The sequence below is a fragment of the Drosophila navojoa genome, chromosome X (assembly GCF_054131105.1).
Source record: "Drosophila navojoa isolate 15081-1374.11 chromosome X, UAZ_NAV_1.0, whole genome shotgun sequence".
Lineage (NCBI taxonomy): Eukaryota > Metazoa > Arthropoda > Insecta > Diptera > Drosophilidae > Drosophila > Drosophila navojoa.
Window position 1 is genome coordinate 33,699,762 of NC_142895.1, and position 18,701 is coordinate 33,718,462.

Below are 18,701 nucleotides of genomic sequence, written 5' to 3' on the forward strand. Positions count from 1 at the left end.
TAAAAAGGGTTACCAATATAATAATATAATATAATAATATAATAAAAAATGTTTAAATCATGTTTTAGGCATTTGGGGAATATACATATATGTAAAAATTTTGAAATATAGTTTTTAATTATATTTTTTATTTCATTCTTTATTTACATTTTACGGAAGCTCGTCTCCCTGATCAAGGATATATATACTTTGTGGAGTATGGCACGGCTCCTTCTGCCTGTTACATACTTTTTACAAAACCATTATACCCTGATTCCCATCACAATTGGAATATAAACATATATATATATATATATATATATTTATATATACATATATAATAATAAGACCGACGTTATAGTTTAAATACAAAAAAAATTATTTCTTAAATAAAACTTATAACGGAGTACAATTATTCTTACGCGATGTAAGAGTGGTATTAGAGCTATATGGAAACTAAACTGCTGATTGAAAATTTGTTTGTCTTATATAGCTAGAAATGTATATCGATGGTGGCGTGATTTTGGTGAAGTGAGTGTCCTGATCGCTGCCAAAAATTCTGAATATGCAGTTCCCACAAGAAAGGTTTCGATGCGTTGGAGTGCGGCTTGTTTATATGAGTGGATGATCGGATGATTTTTTCTAAGCGGACGCATGGGCGATTTGTTTATAAGTGGCCGATTTGTTTATGAGTAGTTTGCTAGGGCGATCGTGGCTTTTGGTGTTGTGTTTAAGTGTGTGTGAGTGCTGATGGATATATTACTTGCCCATCCTAAAGAGAGTAGCCTGTCCTCAGGCGGAAAATGTAGAATACAATTGTGGTATGGTTTATAATGGTGAAAGAGTTTCGGGGAGTAGTTGCTCTTCTGGTGTTGAATTACTTGATGTTATTGCTGTTTCATATCTTATGATAATTTTCTTAGATATTGTCTTAAATTTAATGATTACAAATAGTGTTAGACTTATAATAGTAATTATAAAAGTTGTAGTGGTTATAATATTGAATGTATTTAGTATTTTCTTAAACTATTTGCTTTGTTTGTAGTAATGATATTGGTTCTGTTTTTGTGATATTATTTGTTACAGAGAATGTTTGTGTGTAGATTAATTGAGATGTTATTTATTTGAAGTTTACAGTTATATATTTTAATTATGTTATTACCCTGAATATTAATATTATTTTTATTACAGTTTTGAATGATTTTTGTTTTTGCGTAGCTCCAAGTTACAATAATGTTTGGTTCTATATTGATTTGGTATGTTTGAAATTTTTTGGTATATTTGCATTCTGCTGATCTTTGAGTTATTATACTACTAATACATTTGTTTGTTTCTTGTTTCTTTGTGGTTTTTATATATGCTTCATTATTTAAGAGTAGTAAGTCTCAAAAGTATATTCTAATAATGTATTATTTTGATTATCTGGGTGAGGTAAAATCTTAAAAAGTGGTGTTTTGCTAATTTTTTTTTTTTTTTTTGTGTCTGATTTAAACCAAGTAGAAGTCTTTATGTTTAGCATTTTTTCAGAATTTATATTTAACATATGCTGATGCTATATTTCAATGCTTGATTGAAGGCGGGAGATGCCATTGATAAAAGTGATAGTAGTAATATGGTGATTTCTGAAATTAGGTGTCGTATTTACATTCGTTAGTGGTTTGTCATCATCTATTGTGTCGTTGTTTTAGTTTTAACTAGAGGGGCGTGTTTGTAGTATATGTCTATTTCGAAGTCGATTCGGTTATGGTTATAAATGTATAGAATGGTTTCAAATTTCGTCTGTTTATTTTCTATGTCGGATTCTGTATTAATAATTCTAAGTTTTTCGTTAATTGTTCGGTGAAATCTTTCTATGTCTGAAATACCGTTTTTGCTAGTAGTGATACCGATTATTACTTTTTCGGATTGTAACTAAGCTTGGAGAGCTGCGCATATAAATGCTGAATCTTTGTCTGCTTTGATTTCGATGGGTTTTCCAATGTCATTAAAAATTTTTATGATTGCTCTTTTAGTTTCGAGCCAATCACGACTGTTTACTTCTGCTAAATTTTCGTATTTTGAATATATGTCAATGCAAGATAAAAATTGTTTGTTGTCGATTAAGTAAAAGTCCATGACGTATTTATTTCTGGGATTGTAGACTTCAAAAGTCAGTTTTCGGTTTTAGATAGATTGCAAATTTCGCATTCGTTAATAATATTTTGTATTAGATTTTGGTGGTCTGGAAAGTATTACTTTTCTCTGAACCAGTTGGTCGATTTTGAATACCGGGGTGGAGTAATTTCTTATGATTTAAACGAATTGTTTTTTAAATTCTGCAAAAGTGAGGATATCTTGTAATTTTGTTGAAGTTCTTATTGTTTTTGTTTTACTATCGGTATTTATAATTTCAGCGTAAGCTTTTTTGGTATATTAAGAGGTTATGAAAGTATAAGACATTATTCTTTGAGCAAAGGTATTCTTTAATAATGTTTTTAGCAAGTGTATCTGTCATTTCTATGTATGTTAAATTTATTTTTGTTTTATAAAAATAATGTCAATTTTGTCTTCGTTACCTTTTATGAATTCAAATTGTCTATTCTATAAGTTTAAAGGTCTTTCTGAAATAGGTATTAAATTTTGATTGTCTTCCTGAGCACTATGAATGGTTGCTCGGGAACTGCTAATTTCTTAACCTAAAAGATTAATGTTTGGTTATTCATTATGTATTATTATTTATTATTCGATTACAAATAATAAAAAAAAAAAAACTAAAGAAAACTACAAAACTACAGCCCTTTTCCATGTCACAGCTTATTTCGCGCACTTCACTTTCAATGACTTTATTGTCCAAAAATTCTTAAATTAGGATAATTATACCCTGAACCCATTGAAAATGAGAAACCAGGGTATAATGATTTTCTTAATATGTATGTAACAGGCAGAAGGAGGCGGACAGACCCTACAAAGTATATATATTCTTGATCAGGGCGACGAGCTGAGTCGATTTAGCCCTGTCCGTCTGTCTGTCTGTCCGTCCGTCTGTTCGTATGTTTGAACGCGTCGATTTTAGAAGATATAACAGCTAGAGACAAAATTTTTTAAAATGTCCGTAAATACATACTTTTTTATCGATAAAAAACTTTATCGAAGATCAATTAAAGAACTACATCTACATTATCTCCTACATCTTTCAAGCTAGAGTCTCCAAATTTAAAACGTATATTAAGATGTATTTTAGATTTCGGTTTTTGTTAAAATTTACCCTCCACCCCTAAATCCACCCCCTCACCCTCATCTTTTTAAAAGTCGTATATCAAATACTAGAGACTTGTGCTTCGGTATACATATACATTTAAACATCATGATTACGCTCTGAAAAATTCATTACGATCGTACGTATACAAATAAAATTATTCAACAAATAAGTTCTCATAATATTGCCAACACTGCAGCGCAACCCAAGCGCAATAGGTTATAAATTTATATCTCCTACATTTTTAGAGCTATAATCTCCAAATTTTAAAAATATATTCCAATGCATTTTATACAATTTCAGTTTTTATATATATTTATATTATATTTTGGATACCGGCTCCAAATTCACCAGAATCCTCAGTGAAGGTCAGATTCTAGCATAGCGAATTGTGAATGATTTGACATATTATATTTTTAAATGCAAAATATTCACCAGAATCCCCAGTGAAGGTCAGATTCTCTTATATTTTTTCAAAAATCGAAATTGAAATTTTAACCATACTATATGTACGTTTTTATTAGTTTGGTTGTTCTTGCACATTTTTAAAGTTACATCAGCAGTTAGTTTGACTTAGATTTGGTAGATGGCACTGTAGCAGTGAATCTATGTCAGTTTTGACATTGAAAATCAGAACAGAAGGGTGGCGTCAAGGTAGAAAGCGCGGCGCTTGATCACGAGGTCTCGGGTTCAAACCCAGAGCGTGTCGTAATTTTTTTTTTAACTGTTTCAAAATTTTTATATATTTAATTAAATGAGTTTTCTTTTTCATTTATATTTTTAAATAAATCGAAATTGAAATTTATACTAAATGTGCTTTTGTATTAGTTTTGTTCAGGGTAGTATCTAGTCGAGCGCTCTCGACTAGAGTTTTCTTACTTGTTTTTTTAACTAATTTTTGTTTAATCACCTCTTTAAATTGTGAATTTATCGAGTTTACTCATTTTCGGGTGATTTCGCTGGAGATTTTTGGCCAATCTTCCAACAGGGCCGTTATGGCCGAATGGCCACGCCAAAATTTGCCCACAAATTTTCTAAAACGTTCAGGTATGGCCAGCGGATTTACCACATGTGGACTGTTCCACATCAGACAGGACTCGTCAATACCCGGTTTATTGTTTTGGTCATTTGCCTGATGCAATCGGGATCGTTCTTCTAGACCCAGTTTTTCTGCATTGTGGTGCTTCTTCTTCTTTAAAAAGGATAGGTACATGTTATTGTTCAAAACTAACTCCCAAGCGCGACTTGCAGGCCCAATCAATGCAACAGCCACTGCCATTGCTCATATTTGGTTTTAGGTGCTGATTTTGGAGCTCAGTATTTGCTAGCGGCAATCATATTAAAACCCACCCGACGCAAATATATTAAATTTCGACTCATGTGCATATATATGGGTCGGATTAGAAGCAATATGCCTGGCGCCCACCAGGGCTTATTATTTATAATAGAAAAAAAACTGAAAACGTTAATACATAATGAATAACCAATAAAAAAGATCTCATTTAAATATTTTGGATTTCTTTACTGGTTTAGCGGGAATACGGTTTTAAAGTTTTACTATGCTGCTGCACGAAATAAGGTGTGAACCTGTGTATAGTGTACTTATGTACACGAAATGGTATATGTATATGAATACAGTGTGTATGAAATCGCAGTGGAATAGCAATTCAATTTTCATGATAGGGTGACAATGAGTGCGGACGTTTACTACAAAACGTAAAGGATAATGTGTATTGTATTTTAGTAAAGCGTAAAAGAGTTGCTCGTGCAACGTAAACGTAAAATTAATTCATACATATATATGTATGTATGTATATACAAGGGAATATGGCGGATCATAATAGCCAGCGTATATATGTATGTACAATTCGACGGAAGTACGGAAGTAAACCCAGATTCATTGTTCGCTTACTACTAATCTACTACTAATCGATTCCGCCAGCCGACGCCTATTCTCCACGGCCCCGGGAGTATAGCGAAACGCCACTCGCGTGGAGTCACAGCGGCGATTCTCGTCCTCCTCTATGTCTACATACATATGCCCAGCGATTGAAAATGCTACGCTACTCCGTAGTTTTTCGTTTTGCTCTCGCTACCGCTCTCGTTTTTGTCGAGAGCCGTAGCAGAGCCGTAGCCTAACAAAAAAAGTTTATGCTCTGCTCTACGAAATGATGTGCTACGCTCTGCCGTAGCGGTAGCTGAAAACGGATAGCGAAAGCGATAGCTGAAAACAGAGAGCGAGATGAAATCATAGGAAGATGAGAACAGAGCCAGATGAGAACATAGCAAGATGATAACAGAGCGAAATAAGAATAAAACATATGTGCTAGAGCGGTATGAGCAGCAGAAGATCTTTTTTGTGTGTTTTTACTGCAATTTTTGGTCGATGTAATATTAACGTAGGCATAAATTGTGTAGTTAAAGAAATCATACAATAAAAAACATTTTATGTAGTTACTAAATTAGAAACTATAGTGAAGACATTAAAAAAAATTTTAAGAAAACCTATTTCAGTCACGAAATTGAAAATAATGCTTAAAATGAACTTATTCTACATGAATATCTACTAATCTTCATTTTCAAACAAGCTTAAATTATCAATAGCACTATCTAAATGATTCGAATTAAGCCGAACTAAAAGTATGTTCTCCAAAGTCTCATGACTTAATCTATTTCGATTATCGGACAGCACCAGTTTCAACGAGGAAAACGCTCTATGGTAACCTGCAAATGTAAAGAAATGTATATATTGTTTTTATTCATTCAAACACAAATACTTACTTGAGTTGGCGGTATAGCAAAACATACTTTGCTTAGGGCATAACGTTCGGGATCGGTTGACTTTATGTATTTCCAGAAACATAAAACATCTGTATTCGCTTTCACACTGGCAACTAAAAAATCGAGTGCTCTTTCTTTTTGTAAATTGTCTATAATATTATGGAATCTGGGGTCCAAATAAAGGCAAGCGTCGAAGCCCACGTTTGACACTAATGTTTTGGTCCGTGCTTCCATACTTTAAAGAAGATTGTTTGCAATTATATAAATTTTTGAATCCTTATTTGAAAAGTATGTCGATAAAATGTCTGGCTAGCTTGCAAGTTAGCCAAACAGCATAAAAATTTCCGTAATGTAACTGCTCTGCTTGGAACTGAACTATTGCCTTTTGTAGTGGAGCCATCATTGTATATAGGACTCCATAAAATCCCATAAAGCGTCATTTGCTTCAAAATGTTCTTCTTCTGTCTGATTTTCCACAATTTCGATTTGATTTAATATACTTTTTGCGTTGTTAGGTTTTTCAACCATGTTGAATGTTGATCCCCATCTTGTAGGACAATCCAATTGAGGTAATTGAAAATTTTTAATTTCAAATAAATCACGGTAGCCGTTTGAATACTTTCAAATGTATCTTGTAAGGTTGCGGCATTGAAATAAACACTTTTTTATAACTGTGTGTTCAATAACATCAAGTGCACAAAGCGGTGCAGTGTGGGCTGCACATTGGCATATTTGTATATCAGCGACAAAGATGTTTTCGGTTTTTTCAAAATTATCAATTTGTCTTGCGTACTCAATATTCTCATAATAAAAGTTTTGTCAAAATCTTCATCGCTTGTGTTAATTTGTGACAAAATATTTGAAGTTTTTAACACATTGGCCCCATTATCCGATGTTATTGATACGATTTGGCTCAGATATATTTCGTACTTTTCTAAAACAGAAATAATTTCCTTAGCAAGATTTTTAGATTTGCTGGTGTCAGCTCCTTTAAGTTCCACTTGTGATTTTATTTCATTTTTGCTTATGAATTGTGCACTGATGCCAAAAATATTTCTCCCAAGATGCGTTGCACTATCAATTTTTAAAGATAATAAGCGATTTTTACTGTTTTGTTTTATTTCAAGTCTAACACTCGCTGCCACGTGTTTAAGAACAGACTTGCATTTGGTTCCATCCAACTTAAAATTTATTCCATGCTTTGTTTCAAGCCCTTGACATATGGGGTCAATAATATTTCGTGCATCCTCTTTGCACTGTCTCTAGCATTTCTCTCTTTGGCGGGCCATCTCCGGGCTCACCTTCAATATTCGATTCGAACGTTTTATTCCCTGGTGGCCGCTCCTTGGGTTCACCTCCACTATCCTCGCTTCGCTTTCATCTCATTCGCCACCGGAAGATCCTCCCTGAGTACTCCGGGCATGCTCAATTCATTCTCAACGGCACCAATTCTTTGCTGAAACTGAAAACGTTAATACATAATGAATAACCAATAAATAAGATCTCATTTAAATATTTTGGATTTCTTTACTGGTTTAGCGGGAATACGGTTTTAAAGTTTTACTATGCTGCTGCACGAAATAAGGTGTGAACCTGTGTATAGTGTACTTATGTACACGAAATGGTATATGTATATGAATACAGTGTGTATGAAATCGCAGTGGAATAGCAATTCAATTTTCATGTAGGGTGACAATGAGTGCGGACGTTTACTACAAAACGTAAAGGATAATGTGTATTGTATTTTAGTAAAGCGTAAAAGAGTTGCTCGTGCAAAGAAATTTGAACAGCTTATTAAGTGTCTAAATATTTACGGATATATATATAGGAATGTAATCGGTGAATAAGACGTAAAATTAATTCATACATATATATGTATGTATGTATATACAAGGGAATATGGCGGATTATAATTGCCAGCGTATATATGTATGTACAATTCGACGGAAGTACGGAAGTAAACCCAGATTCATTGTTCGCTTACTACTAATCTACTACTAATCGATTCCGCCAGCCGACGCCTATTCTCCACGGCCCCGGGAGTATAGCGAAACGCCACTCGCGTGGAGTCACAGCGGCGATTCTCGTCCTCCTCTATGTCTACATACATATGCCCAGCGATTGAAAATGCTACGCTACTCCGTAGTTTTTCGTTTTGCTCTCGCTACCGCTCTCGTTTTTGTCGAGAGCCGTAGCAGAGCCGTAGCCTAACAAAAAAAGTTTATGCTCTGCTCTACGAAATGATGTGCTACGCTCTGCCGTAGCGGTAGCTGAAAACGGATAGCGAAAGCGATAGCTGAAAACAGAGAGCGAGATGAAATCATAGGAAGATGAGAACAGAGCCAGATGAGAACATAGCAAGATGATAACAGAGCGAAATAGGAATAAAACATATGTGCTAGAGCGGTATGAGCAGCAGAAGATCTTTTTTGTGTGTTTTTACTGCAATTTTTGGTCGATGTAATATTAACGTAGGCATAAATTGTGTAGTTAAAGAAATCATACAATAAAAAACATTTTATGTAGTTACTAAATTAGAAACTATAGTGAAGACATTAAAAAAAATTTTAAGAAAACCTATTTCAGTCACGAAATTGAAAATAATGCTTAAAATGAACTTATTCTACATGAATATCTACTAATCTTCATTTTCAAACAAGCTTAAATTATCAATAGCACTATCTAAATGATTCGAATTAAGCCGAACTAAAAGTATGTTCTCCAAAGTCTCATGACTTAATCTATTTCGATTATCGGACAGCACCAGTTTCAACGAGGAAAACGCTCTATGGTAACCTGCAAATGTAAAGAAATGTATATATTGTTTTTATTCATTCAAACACAAATACTTACTTGAGTTGGCGGTATAGCAAAACATACTTTGCTTAGGGCATAACGTTCGGGATCGGTTGACTTTATGTATTTCCAGAAACATAAAACATCTGTATTCGCTTTCACACTGGCAACTAAAAAATCGAGTGCTCTTTCTTTTTGTAAATTGTCTATAATATTATGGAATCTGGGGTCCAAATAAAGGCAAGCGTCGAAGCCCACGTTTGACACTAATGTTTTGGTCCGTGCTTCCATACTTTAAAGAAGATTGTTTGCAATTATATAAATTTTTGAATCCTTATTTGAAAAGTATGTCGATAAAATGTCTGGCTAGCTTGCAAGTTAGCCAAACAGCATAAAAATTTCCGTAATGTAACTGCTCTGCTTGGAACTGAACTATTGCCTTTTGTAGTGGAGCCATCATTGTATATAGGACTCCATAAAATCCCATAAAGCGTCATTTGCTTCAAAATGTTCTTCTTCTGTCTGATTTTCCACAATTTCGATTTGATTTAATATACTTTTTGCGTTGTTAGGTTTTTCAACCATGTTGAATGTTGATCCCCATCTTGTAGGACAATCCAATTGAGGTAATTGAAAATTTTTAATTTCAAATAAATCACGGTAGCCGTTTGAATACTTTCAAATGTATCTTGTAAGGTTGCGGCATTGAAATAAACACTTTTTTATAACTGTGTGTTCAATAACATCAAGTGCACAAAGCGGTGCAGTGTGGGCTGCACATTGGCATATTTGTATATCAGCGACAAAGATGTTTTCGGTTTTTTCAAAATTATCAATTTGTCTTGCGTACTCAATATTCTCATAATAAAAGTTTTGTCAAAATCTTCATCGCTTGTGTTAATTTGTGACAAAATATTTGAAGTTTTTAACACATTGGCCCCATTATCCGATGTTATTGATACGATTTGGCTCAGATATATTTCGTACTTTTCTAAAACAGAAATAATTTCCTTAGCAAGATTTTTAGATTTGCTGGTGTCAGCTCCTTTAAGTTCCACTTGTGATTTTATTTCATTTTTGCTTATGAATTGTGCACTGATGCCAAAAATATTTCTCCCAAGATGCGTTGCACTATCAATTTTTAAAGATAATAAGCGATTTTTACTGTTTTGTTTTATTTCAAGTCTAACACTCGCTGCCACGTGTTTAAGAACAGACTTGCATTTGGTTCCATCCAACTTAAAATTTATTCCATGCTTTGTTTCAAGCCCTTGACATATGGGGTCAATAATATTTCGTGCATCCTCTTTGCACTGTCTCTAGCATTTCTCTCTTTGGCGGGCCATCTCCGGGCTCACCTTCAATATTCGATTCGAACGTTTTATTCCCTGGTGGCCGCTCCTTGGGTTCACCTCCACTATCCTCGCTTCGCTTTCATCTCATTCGCCACCGGAAGATCCTCCCTGAGTACTCCGGGCATGCTCAATTCATTCTCAACGGCACCAATTCTTTGCTGAAACTGAAAACGTTAATACATAATGAATAACCAATAAATAAGATCTCATTTAAATATTTTGGATTTCTTTACTGGTTTAGCGGGAATACGGTTTTAAAGTTTTACTATGCTGCTGCACGAAATAAGGTGTGAACCTGTGTATAGTGTACTTATGTACACGAAATGGTATATGTATATGAATACAGTGTGTATGAAATCGCAGTGGAATAGCAATTCAATTTTCATGTAGGGTGACAATGAGTGCGGACGTTTACTACAAAACGTAAAGGATAATGTGTATTGTATTTTAGTAAAGCGTAAAAGAGTTGCTCGTGCAAAGAAATTTGAACAGCTTATTAAGTGTCTAAATATTTACGGATATATATATAGGAATGTAATCGGTGAATAAGACGTAAAATTAATTCATACATATATATGTATGTATGTATATACAAGGGAATATGGCGGATTATAATTGCCAGCGTATATATGTATGTACAATTCGACGGAAGTACGGAAGTAAACCCAGATTCATTGTTCGCTTACTACTAATCTACTACTAATCGATTCCGCCAGCCGACGCCTATTCTCCACGGCCCCGGGAGTATAGCGAAACGCCACTCGCGTGGAGTCACAGCGGCGATTCTCGTCCTCCTCTATGTCTACATACATATGCCCAGCGATTGAAAATGCTACGCTACTCCGTAGTTTTTCGTTTTGCTCTCGCTACCGCTCTCGTTTTTGTCGAGAGCCGTAGCAGAGCCGTAGCCTAACAAAAAAAGTTTATGCTCTGCTCTACGAAATGATGTGCTACGCTCTGCCGTAGCGGTAGCTGAAAACGGATAGCGAAAGCGATAGCTGAAAACAGAGAGCGAGATGAAATCATAGGAAGATGAGAACAGAGCCAGATGAGAACATAGCAAGATGATAACAGAGCGAAATAGGAATAAAACATATGTGCTAGAGCGGTATGAGCAGCAGAAGATCTTTTTTGTGTGTTTTTACTGCAATTTTTGGTCGATGTAATATTAACGTAGGCATAAATTGTGTAGTTAAAGAAATCATACAATAAAAAACATTTTATGTAGTTACTAAATTAGAAACTATAGTGAAGACATTAAAAAAAATTTTAAGAAAACCTATTTCAGTCACGAAATTGAAAATAATGCTTAAAATGAACTTCTTCTACATGAATATCTACTAATCTTCATTTTCAAACAAGCTTAAATTATCAATAGCACTATCTAAATGATTCGAATTAAGCCGAACTAAAAGTATGTTCTCCAAAGTCTCATGACTTAATCTATTTCGATTATCGGACAGCACCAGTTTCAACGAGGAAAACGCTCTATGGTAACCTGCAAATGTAAAGAAATGTATATATTGTTTTTATTCATTCAAACACAAATACTTACTTGAGTTGGCGGTATAGCAAAACATACTTTGCTTAGGGCATAACGTTCGGGATCGGTTGACTTTATGTATTTCCAGAAACATAAAACATCTGTATTCGCTTTCACACTGGCAACTAAAAAATCGAGTGCTCTTTCTTTTTGTAAATTGTCTATAATATTATGGAATCTGGGGTCCAAATAAAGGCAAGCGTCGAAGCCCACGTTTGACACTAATGTTTTGGTTCGTGCTTCCATACTTTAAAGAAGATTGTTTGCAATTATATAAATTTTTGAATCCTTATTTGAAAAGTATGTCGATAAAATGTCTGGCTAGCTTGCAAGTTAGCCAAACAGCATAAAAATTTCCGTAATGTAACTGCTCTGCTTGGAACTGAACTATTGCCTTTTGTAGTGGAGCCATCATTGTATATAGGACTCCATAAAATCCCATAAAGCGTCATTTGCTTCAAAATGTTCTTCTTCTGTCTGATTTTCCACAATTTCGATTTGATTTAATATACTTTTTGCGTTGTTAGGTTTTTCAACCATGTTGAATGTTGATCCCCATCTTGTAGGACAATCCAATTGAGGTAATTGAAAATTTTTAATTTCAAATAAATCACGGTAGCCGTTTGAATACTTTCAAATGTATCTTGTAAGGTTGCGGCATTGAAATAAACACTTTTTTATAACTGTGTGTTCAATAACATCAAGTGCACAAAGCGGTGCAGTGTGGGCTGCACATTGGCATATTTGTATATCAGCGACAAAGATGTTTTCGGTTTTTTCAAAATTATCAATTTGTCTTGCGTACTCAATATTCTCATAATAAAAGTTTTGTCAAAATCTTCATCGCTTGTGTTAATTTGTGACAAAATATTTGAAGTTTTTAACACATTGGCCCCATTATCCGATGTTATTGATACGATTTGGCTCAGATATATTTCGTACTTTTCTAAAACAGAAATAATTTCCTTAGCAAGATTTTTAGATTTGCTGGTGTCAGCTCCTTTAAGTTCCACTTGTGATTTTATTTCATTTTTGCTTATGAATTGTGCACTGATGCCAAAAATATTTCTCCCAAGATGCGTTGCACTATCAATTTTTAAAGATAATAAGCGATTTTTACTGTTTTGTTTTATTTCAAGTCTAACACTCGCTGCCACGTGTTTAAGAACAGACTTGCATTTGGTTCCATCCAACTTAAAATTTATTCCATGCTTTGTTTCAAGCCCTTGACATATGGGGTCAATAATATTTCGTGCATCCTCTTTGCACTGTCTCTAGCATTTCTCTCTTTGGCGGGCCATCTCCGGGCTCACCTTCAATATTCGATTCGAACGTTTTATTACCTGGTGGCCGCTCCTTGGGTTCACCTCCACTATCCTCGCTTCGCTTTCATCTCATTCGCCACCGGAAGATCCTCCCTGAGTACTCCGGGCATGCTCAATTCATTCTCAACGGCACCAATTCTTTGCGAAAGCATCATGGTACGACAACGGCATCGCGTTCACATGCTTGGAACGAGGCGTGCGCACAAGACCGCCATCAGTTCCGGCTCTTGTCCCTCTTTATACTCATTCACGAAGTGAATTAGTATATTGCTTTTGTGCAATGTCCGTCTTGCTGTCCGTCCGTCTGTCCGTATGAACGCAGTTTATTTCGCCGCTATTGAAGCCAGAAACTTGAAATTTGAACACATACTCGTGTATAACTCCGATTTATAAAGTGCTACAATTTTCCTGATCCGCCCACTAGAAGCGTGGCAAATCGGAAAATGCATTTTCCGATATACCAGAAATTATGTTAGTTGAAGAACTAGATAGTTGAAATTTGGTATGTAGATCCACGTTGACCCCCCAAGTCCAAAAAGCTATGGTGGATATATCTACGCCCATTGGGGGCGTGGCAAATCAGATAAAACTGTTTCTCCTAAAGTTCTAAAGCTAGAACGTTAAAATTTTGCACGTGAGCTAATGCTATAATTCTATAATGACTGATAAACAAATTTTATGTCCACGCCTACTAGGAGCGTGGCAAATCGGACCTGAAGATATAGTGATTTCTTTTTTGTAAATTGCAAATTTTGTTATTTTAGCTTCTTTTATATTTTTATACCCTGAACCCATTGAAAATGGGAAATCAGGGTATAATGGTTTTGTTAAAAGTATGTAACAGGCAGAAGGAGGCGTGGCAGACCCCACAAAGTATATATATTCTTGATCAGGGCGACAAGCTGAGTCGATTTAACCCTGTCCGTCCGTCCGTCCGTCTGTCCGTATGTATGAACGCGTCGATTTCAGAAGATATAAGAGCTAGAGACTTCAACTTTTTTTTTAAAATGTCCGTATATATCACGCGGATATCGAGTTTATCACTAAAAAACGATAACTCATTCCGATACTTTTTTATCGATAAAAAACCTTATCGAAGATCACTAAAAATATTTTATCTCCTACATCTTTCAAGCTCCAAATTTAAAATGTATATAAAGATGTATTTTATACAATTTCGGTTTTTGTTAAAATTTACCCCTCACCCCTAAATCCACCCCCTCACCCTCATCTTTGTAAAAGTCGTATATCAAATACTAGAGACTTGTGCTTCGGTATACACATACATTTTAACATCATGATTACGTTCTGAAAGTTTCATTATGATCGTACGTCTAGAAATTAAATTATTCAACAAATAAGTTCTCATAATATTGCCAACATTGCAATGCAACCCAAGCGCAATCGCCTGTATATGCGAGTGTGTGTGTGTGTGCGTGTGTTTTTTCTAATTATTATTGAAATATCAGTTGCTTGTAGGGTTCAGGGGATCTCGTAGTCGAGCAGTCTCGACTAGAGCTTTCTTTCTTGTTTAAATACTTAAATTTTACTTTCAAATTTTATAAAAATCTTTCCTTCCGTGTTATCAATGCCTATTAAGCCTATTTGTATATACAAGTGCATACATAGGTAGCTCAAGCATAAAAATGTCGCAATTTGATAGTACAAATGCCGATTGCCACGCCCCTAGTGGCCGTAGACACCTCATATTTCGCCAGTTCTTAGAAAGAGCTAACGGTAACGGTAAATGCGAAATTTGAATGCTTACGCTCAAAAAATGTGAAAATTATAGGGTATTTTTCGATATGCCACGCCCACAAAGAGGCGTGACAATTATTTATTGGGGCATCGATAGAGGACGTTACCAGTAGCTCAACTATCCAAATTTGAAGCTTTTAGCTCTTAAACTGTAGAAGATATAAAGTTTTGCGGTTTGCAAACGCCCCGCGGACATATATCTACTAAAGCTTGTTGGACTTGGGAGGTCAACTCGCGTAGATATACCAAATTTCAAGCTCTAGCATCAATAGTGCCTAGAATTACAGTTTTATCTGATTTGCCACGCCCCCAATGGGCGTAGATATATCTACCATAGTTTTTTGGACTTGGGGGGGTCAACGTGGATTTACATACCAAATTTCATTTATCTAGCTCTTCAACTAACATGATTTCTGGTATATCGGAAAATGCATTTTCCGATTTGCCACGCTTCTAGTGGGCGGATCAGGAAAATTTTAGCTCTTTATAAATCGGAGTTATACACGAGTATGTGTTCAAATTTCAAGTTTCTAGCTTCAATAGCGGCGAAATAAACTGAGTTCATACGGACAGACAGCAAGACGGATATTGCACAAAAGCAATATACTAATTCAATTCAATATTATAGCCACTACAACTTTTATAATTACTATTATAAGTCTAACACTATTTGTAATCATTAAATTTAAGACAATATATAAGAAAATTATCATAAGATATGAAACAGCCATAACATCAAGTAATTCAACACCAGAAGAGCAACTACTCCCCGAAACTCTTTCACCATTAGAAACCATACCACAATTGTATTCTACATTTTCCGCCTGAGGACAGGCTACTCTCTTTAGGATGGGCAAGTAATATATCCATCAGCACTCACACACACTTAAACACAACACCAAAGCCACGATCGCAACTACTCATAAACAAATCGGCCACTTATAAACAAATCGCCCATGCGTCCGCTTAGAAAAAATCATCCGATCATCCACTCATATAAACAAGTCGCACTCCAACGCATCGAAACCTTTCTTGTGGGAACTGCATATTCAGAATTTTTGGCAGCGATCAGGACACTCACTTCACCAAAATCACGCCACCATCGATATACATTTCTAGCTATATAAGACAAACAAATTTTCAATCAGCAGTTTAGTTTCCATATAGCTCTAATACCACTCTTACATCGCGTAAGAATAATTGTACTCCGTTATAAGTTTTATTTAAGAAATAATTTTTTTGTATTTAAACTATAACGTCGGTCTTATTATTATATATGAACGAATACACTTGACTAAGATGGTGTTTAGTTTCGTATTGATCTTTATTATTCTGAGCCTGGGTTTATATACCCAGACTCATGTATAATTTCAACCCTTAAATCTAATGTATCTATTGCTGAGTGTGTAAGGCTCAGCATTGGGCTATTACATATTCTTATCTTATCGCTGAGTGTGTAAGACTCCGCGTTGGTCTATTAGCTATTCTTATCCTATCGCTGAGTTTGTAAGGCTCAGCGCTCGTCTCCTTCGTAATCTGACTCTGGGGTTGCAAGGGTTGGTCTTCATTTGTATATTTATGCAGTCCGTACATGTGGCCCTTATCGCTATCACAGCGCACTACCTGCTAGTCGCTGAGTGCGTCGGAGGCATGTATACGATCATCGTATATTCATATGTTCATGCCTGAACATTCTGCGGGGGGCCAAGTGTGTAACTTCCGCAATTGCTGTCTGTGGAAATCTTAATAATATACAGGACAAATACAAATTTGATAATTGTTAATATTCTTGACGAAATGATCATCAATCCAATCCTTATGTTCGTGCCTGAACATTCTGCGGGGCCCAGAGAGTGTGACATCCAGATAAACCGAGTGTGCCACCAGTACCTTGGACTTTTGCTTAGGTGGCGGCTCCCATGCCAAGTGAAGTCGAGCCTCTTTGAAGAACTTCCGCGGTTTTTGGGTGTCATCATTTGTTGCATTAGTATAGCTGAGTGCATCTGTTGAGGAAGTTGTCAATCGTTTCATTGTTGCCGAAGCCAAAGCCTCCAAATGGTAGATATCCTTCGTTTGATCCTGATGCTTTAGAACAGATATTGATTCGCTTGTAGTAATTATGGTTGTTTCCTTTAAAATGTTGCTGCTACTTCCAATTGAATCCCTTTCCGATGTAATTGTACTTGCAGTTTTAATCTCCATAGTTGATAGCGCTGCTGTGGTCATCACTGGAGAGTTTGAGTCGGTATTGTCACTGTTCTCTTCAGCTGCACATCCAGCCGCTGTTGCAGTCTCCGCAGAAGTTTGCTCTTCCGTCGTGCTCCCAACTGTGGAAATATCATCCATTGGTCGAACTTCCAATTGGATATCTGTTGATGTATCTTCAGCGATACTCAACGTCGATGTCGAAGTTGTGGCAGAAATTCCATTCTTGTCCTCATCTTCTATGCCCTCCGAATCCAATGTCGGAGTTGGTGGAGCCCAGATCTTCTTTATTGATCTCTTGTCTTCACCCTGCTTTGTTTTTGTTGTTACTACTTGAAGTTTATTTTCTTGTTCTGTAGATTCAGTTATATATCTTCCCATGTGGGGGCTTGCCGGCGGGTTGAAATCCCACTTTTTGAACACAATTGCATCCAAAGCTGCCTGAGATGCTAGCATCTCATCAGCGGTGACCTCGTCACTGTTATCGGAGGTGCTCACGTAATTTCGGATACTGCCTTCATCATCATTCTTCAGCAGTTCCTTGTCCACTGGCAAATAACGTTTGTAGCGTCTGCATAAACAGTCCCACGCTAACTTATAGTTACCTTTTCCCATTGCGAAATTGCTTATCATTTGTACATCTTCTCCTTTGACATACATTTGCAAGTATAGCAGTTTCGTTTTGTCGCTGATATCCTTTCTGTTGTGGATTATTTTGGTGAACTGCTCAAAGAACGTCGGCCACGCCTTAGGACTTCCATTAAAGTAAGGAAGTGTTGGTCTCTGTCGCTTTGGAGTGTCTTCTTTTATGTTTTGCAGTGCACTTATTTTTCTTTCCAGCTTTTTAGACACTGTGTACACTTTGACTTCCAGTGCGTCTATGCCATCGATTTCATGGACACGCTTATCATATTTATCCTCCAAATCGGTAAGCGTTGACTGGACTTTATTCCAGAGGAACTCTAGCGTTTCTTTGCTGTCTAGAGCATCCTCCTGGTTGCTGAGCTCAATGTTGGCCTGCACTTCTTCAATGTGCAGCCATACTCTTTGAACTCTTATGCCCAAAAGGTTAAGCAACTTCACCATTGGGCTCGACCAACCGAATAAAAACATCTCTTGCGTTGATGTTTCCGGTATCGTTGCCCAGCTATGAAGTTGGCCTGTGTCTATGGCGTGATCGGCAACTTTGGTCCTGAATTCTGCCATTATGCCATCAAATATTTCTTGTTAAATATTGATGATTGACGACACAGTTGTGTGTTTATTGTAGATCCATTGGCTTTTCCCGTTGGAGGTTTTTTTGTTTTGATCACTAGGTTGATCTTGCTGTGCCTCGACTCACAGCTTGGGTTGGTAAGCCAATGCACAAATCTACTATTATTTAGCACTTCACTTTGTACTAAACACAAACACTTTTCCTTGTGGACTGCATTGAAGTATTAAAAATACTTCATCCGGCTCGAAGGACCATGAACGAATACACTTGACTAAGATGGTGTTTAGTTTCGTATTGATCTTTATTATTCTGAGCCTGGGTTTATATACCCAGACTCATGTATAATTTCAACCCTTAAATCTAATGTATCTATTGCTGAGTGTGTAAGGCTCAGCATTGGGCTATTACATATTCTTATCTTATCGCTGAGTGTGTAAGACTCCGCGTTGGTCTATTAGCTATTCTTATCCTATCGCTGAGTTTGTAAGGCTCAGCGCTCGTCTCCTTC

The 18,701-nt window shown here is 36.0% G+C and overlaps 2 protein-coding genes across 2 annotated transcripts; both read right to left on the reverse strand.

Moving 5' to 3' along the window:
• Positions 1–5,772: 5,772 nt before the first annotated feature.
• Positions 5,773–8,105, reverse strand: LOC149090898 (uncharacterized). The gene is made up of 4 exons (XM_089263629.1): positions 7,980–8,105; positions 6,662–7,251; positions 5,992–6,230; positions 5,773–5,938 (listed from the first exon to the last, which is right to left on the reverse strand). The coding sequence occupies exons 1-4, from the start codon at positions 8,103–8,105 to the stop codon at positions 5,781–5,783; spliced, it is 1,113 nt and encodes a 370-aa protein (XP_089119755.1). The 3' UTR covers positions 5,773–5,780.
• Positions 8,106–16,515: 8,410 nt separating this feature from the next.
• On the reverse strand, positions 16,516–18,701 carry LOC149090899 (uncharacterized). The gene has a single exon (XM_089263630.1). It carries the CDS (start codon positions 18,181–18,183, stop codon positions 16,516–16,518), a length of 1,668 nt encoding a protein of 555 aa, XP_089119756.1. The 5' UTR covers positions 18,184–18,701.